The sequence below is a fragment of the Trichechus manatus genome, unplaced genomic scaffold (genome assembly GCF_000243295.1).
Source record: "Trichechus manatus latirostris isolate Lorelei unplaced genomic scaffold, TriManLat1.0 scaffold00270, whole genome shotgun sequence".
NCBI classification, from domain to species: domain Eukaryota; kingdom Metazoa; phylum Chordata; class Mammalia; order Sirenia; family Trichechidae; genus Trichechus; species Trichechus manatus.
Window position 1 is genome coordinate 1,926,112 of NW_004444206.1, and position 4,858 is coordinate 1,930,969.

At 40.2% G+C, this 4,858-nt stretch overlaps 1 protein-coding gene across 1 annotated transcript in view; it reads left to right on the forward strand.

Annotated features, from left to right (window-relative positions):
* Nucleotides 1-4,654, forward strand: part of ALG5 (ALG5 dolichyl-phosphate beta-glucosyltransferase) — a 57,962-nt gene extending 53,308 nt beyond the window's left edge. Inside the window, exons 9-10 of the mRNA XM_004389962.2 lie at nt 1,762-1,847; nt 4,380-4,654. Coding sequence (XP_004390019.1) covers nt 1,762-1,847; nt 4,380-4,495 — 202 coding nt within the window. The 3' untranslated portion in view covers nt 4,496-4,654. The remainder of the gene's footprint in view (nt 1-1,761; nt 1,848-4,379) is intronic.
* The last annotated feature ends 204 nt before the right edge of the window (nt 4,655-4,858 follow it).

Consider the following 4,858-nt stretch of genomic DNA (forward strand, 5'->3'; position numbering starts at 1 on the left):
TGGCGGACTTCCTTACGGGTTGACCTCGCTGGCTTGTGCTCCTGGAAACTCTCAGCTGTCATCTTTAGGTCTCTTCTATTGGGCCATTTATTTCATTAAAGTAGGATTCTTCAGTGAAGACTGGGAGATACGAGTCTGGCTGCCAGCATTCACAGGACTGGCTAGGGAAAAGCGAGTGGGGTCTCACTGTTCAGTCAGAAGACTTTCCACATAATCGTCTATGTTCAGCATGGCGCCCTCCCACTCTTAACTCTGTCTGGAGCCCTTCCATCCAAAGTTGCTCTGGTTCTTTGGTAAACCTCTTACTTTCTGAGAAGGATCTCGTTAAACGGGAGAAGACTCTTTGGGTCCAATTGTTTCTTATACAGATTTTCAATGAGTTCTCCTGTTTTCAGACCCACTTACACCCCCACTTGCAGGGCTGTTTAGGGCCACTGATTCTGAGCCTTTAGGGGTTTCTCTGGTACCCAGCAGCCTGCTTCTAGGCTTCTCGTACTGCTGTTGTCCACTCTTTCAAGTTGTCACTTGTCCAGCTACTTTCCAATTTCAGAAAAAGAAAATTTTATTATCATCCCACTTTTGTAGATGGTTCTCTCATCTTAACTATTTTATAAAGATAAGAAAAAGCATTAAGTCTTAAAAAAAAATTTTTTCATATTATCCCAAAACAGAACAAAAGTTCCAAATTCAAACTGAGATCTGGAAAATTAAATGTGAGTTTTAGTCATTTTTCTTGTCTGCTAATATTTTAAAACCAAGGCCTGTAATTTGAACTTATCTCCATGCAGCCTAGGATGAAAGCAAAATGGTGAAGGAATTTAGAACTTTCAGAGACAGTCAAAAAAGAAAAAACTTGTAAAACATGAAGGAGGTCTAACAAGTAGTGGTGCTTCTTTTCCTGAGCTAATGCCAGCAAGAGGAAGCAGCTAGCCAGAGAATTTCTGTAAGGAGACTCCCAGGACACTTCTGAGTCAGTGTTCAGAAACTTTAAGGGAAGAAGATTTGACCTAAGCTCAGAGACTGGCTAAAGAAAAGCTTTAAGAAAAACCTTTCATAGGTGGAAAGAAGGATGAACTGGAAATTTGGACTAGAGATGATTTTATAGTATATACAAGTAATAACATACCTAATTGCCTATATATGTATTTAGCTTTACCCAGAGAGCATTTCAGACCATTCTAAAGTAACCTTACACTTTAAATAGCTGCTGGGTACTGTTTTGTCCAGGACAGCATGAAGACTGAAAAGGAAAACACATGGCCCCAGAGACACTGTATTTAGGAAAAAAAAGCCTTCATCCTTTGGTGTTAGAAGAAAGTGATCAAGCAACTCTAAAGTGATCTTAACATTCTCTCCTAGAGATTTTCAGAGTTCTTTTTATCTTCTCAAAATCACTTGAAAATGCTATCCACTGTACCTTGAGCTAGATAAGGCTGGGATTGAAAACCATCCATCCTGAAAATTTCCAAGGTTCAATTTTCTCTTAGAGCCCAAGAGGCTGTTTTCACCTCCCAGAGTGTCTGAGTTTTAATGGTGACACCATATTTGTCATTTAAATGTTACGCAGTGAGATACTAAATTATCTGAATTGCCTTAAAGCTTCTTTCTGAACCACTCACTTTTAATTATTTGACCTTAGGTGAATGTGACCTTCAGTTTTAATTTAAAGCTTTACATCTGCCATGTAAGCATCAAGTCATGCTAGGGTAGAGATTTAATTACATTCTACTTGTCTGTTTAAAAATATATTTTCTATTCCAGGGCATTTGATGTAGAACTGCTTTACATAGCACGGTTCTTTAAAATTCCAGTAGCAGAAGTTGCTGTCAACTGGACTGAAATTGAAGGTATGTTGTTTATAGTACAACTGATCTTAAAGCCGACAGGGAGAGAGACTTCAGACAATGCAGTTCTCAGGCAGTTCTCCAGGAAAGTCAGCTGACTTTAATCTCCTCCTGCCTCCCAGACCTGCTGTCAGGCCTGCTCAGCTGTCTGAGAGTAAAGCAAACCCTAGCCAATGCCATCAAGTCGATTCTGACTCATAGCCACCCTGTAGGACAGAGAACTGCCCACAGGGTTTCCGAGGCTGTCATCTTTACAGGAGCAGACTGCCACATCTTTCTCCAGTGGAGCGGCTGGTGGGTTCAAACTGCTGACCTTCGGCTTAGCAGCCAAGCACTTAACCACTGTGCCACCAGGGCTCCTTTGCTGCTTTTAATGCCCTCCATCTGGCTTGCTGCCTTCTGTACTTTTTCAGTCTCTTGTTGGGTTTTCTGTAGGCCTGCTACCCTGGCCTGAAACATCAGTAAAACCTGCTGCTGTGGGCAAGGTCATGATGATCTGAGGTTAGAAGGAGGGTGACAGTCTTTATTGTCTGTATCACCATTCATTAGCGTTGTATTATCACCCAGTGGATATTAACTGGGTACCTACAAATCATCGTGCAAAGCTAAATAAGGAATTACAGTTGTTTTACTCCAAATGTCCACAGTCATATTCAGAGCCCTTTTTTAGCTGCTATCTGTATATACATCCAAAAATTTATAGATCTGTAATAATTTGAAATCTATCCTAATTCTTAATATTTCCTGTTCAGAAAAGCTTAAGACAGCTCTGTCTGGATAGAATTTAAAGTATATCTTCGTTTTCTCCTTTGCTTACCATAGACTGAACCTACATCAGGGTGGGGAGCAGTTAACGTGATCACCCAAGGTCTTTGTACACCTCCCTATGGCCAGCATTGGCCCTCTCTCTGAGAGGCGTGGATGCAGAAGCCACTATTGCTCTGTAAGCCCAGATGCACAGGGACAGAAATTGGTTAAGAACCAGCCTGTAGATTATACAAACTGTATGATCTAGAATGGGTTCACACCTCTTGGAGCCTTGCTGGATCAAAACTGAGTTTACAGAAATGGTACTGATCTTCACAGTTGTGACATTAGGTCAGAGGAGATTGGGAAGAACGTGGTAAAAGGATCGCTCGGAGTTGTAATGTTCAACTATAACCTTCAGTTTATCTATACCCAACATAGATTCTGTGGGAAGCTGAGGTACGGATAAGTAGAAAACTTCCATGTTTATGTCATTTGCTTATTTGCATTACAGAGATAGTTGTATAGTAGTATGAGTTGTAGGTACTTCAACTTCCTCATTTGTGAAATAAAGATAGTATTTGCCCCGGGTTAATAACAAAGAATAAGGCTAATGTCTACAAGGTGCCTTGGTGGCACTGTTTTCAGAAGAAGAAACCAAAAAAAAAGAAAAAACCAAACCATTGCCATCAACTGAATTCTGACTCACAGCAACCCTGTAGGACAGAGTAGAACTGCCCCATAGGGTTTCCAAGGCAGTCATATTTACAAAAGCAGACTGCCGCATCTTTCTCCTGAGGAGCGGCTGGTGGGTTCGAACGACCAGCCTTTCAGTTAGCAGCGGAGCTTTCAACCACTGTGCCCGCAGGGCCCCTTCGAGGGTAGAGTGTGACTAGAATGGTGAGGATGCGTTACACCTTCCTCCTGACAGATGCTTATGTATCCGCAGGTGTGTGACAAGTAACAGTTTATAAGGGTCCACTGGGGCATATGGGTCAGGCATTCAGTTACACTGGATACCTATGTCGCCTTCCGTGAAGGAGACTTGAGTTTGATTCCTGGCCAGTGCAGCCACCACCTGTCTGTCCGTGGAGGCTTCTGTGTTGCTATAATGGTGAACAGGCTTCAGCAGAGTTTCCAGACTAAAACAGACTAGGAAGAAAGGGCTGGCAATCTGCTTCCAAAAAATCAGCCAGTGAAAACCTTATGCATAACAATGCTCTGATCCTGTTGTACATGGGATCGCCATGAGTTGGGGACTGACTCAAGGACAGCTAACAAAAACAACATACCTATGTAGCCTGGAACAAAGAGGTCCAGACAAAATTTTCTTAAATCTGATTGTAGGCCTTATTTTTCACCATTAAAAGTTGAATTCACATGTAGGAGTAATTGTGTTTATCTGTGATGCTGTGTCTTTAGTTGCTGTGTGCGCAGTTACTTTTTCCCAGGAACCAGCACTCACTGAATAGTTCTCGTATTAGGCATTCCTGGAACCCTCAGCCATAGGCAGTCCCTCCTTCCCTAGATTAGAGCCATTTGAAAATTTCAGTTTCAATTCTCAAAGTTTCATTTCACTTCAGAATGTTTTGTTTTTGTTTTCTTTTTAGAAAAAAAAAAAGCTCTGCTTTAGCTTTGAAAATTTTTAGTTCTTATGTCTATTATTTAAATAGAATTAGGATGACTAGAGGTTCATAAAGGTCATGTAGATTGACTTCTGCAAACTATTTTTAAATGAATACATTTTACCCTGAGTTTTATTTAAGTTAATTTATTTTTAAATCACAGGTTCTAAATTAGTTCCATTTTGGAGCTGGCTACAAATGGGCAAGGACCTACTTTTTATACGACTTCGATACTTGACTGGTGCCTGGAGGCTCGAGCACGCTAGAAAAAAGAACTAGGTTATTGGCAGTCTTTGACTGTATTCTTTTACATCACTGTCACATTATTTCATTTGAAATTAAAATTTTCAATAAAGCTGGAATAAACCTGCCATTGCCTGCCTTTGACAATTTTAAAGGATAAACTGCCAAAAGTAAAAATTTTTATGTCCTTTTAGACAAAAATGGTTCCGTTTTTTTAATGGTATTTCTACCAGAGGTCAGATTTTCTTTTGCTTTAGTGATTTTGTTTATCATTATGATTCTGAGAAATAAAATTTTCACACAATAGTAGTTATTCTTACTTTAAAGCACCTGCATAATTGTCATGAACTTAGGATATAAACCAACATCATGTAACAGTGTTCAGATATTTAAAAATGA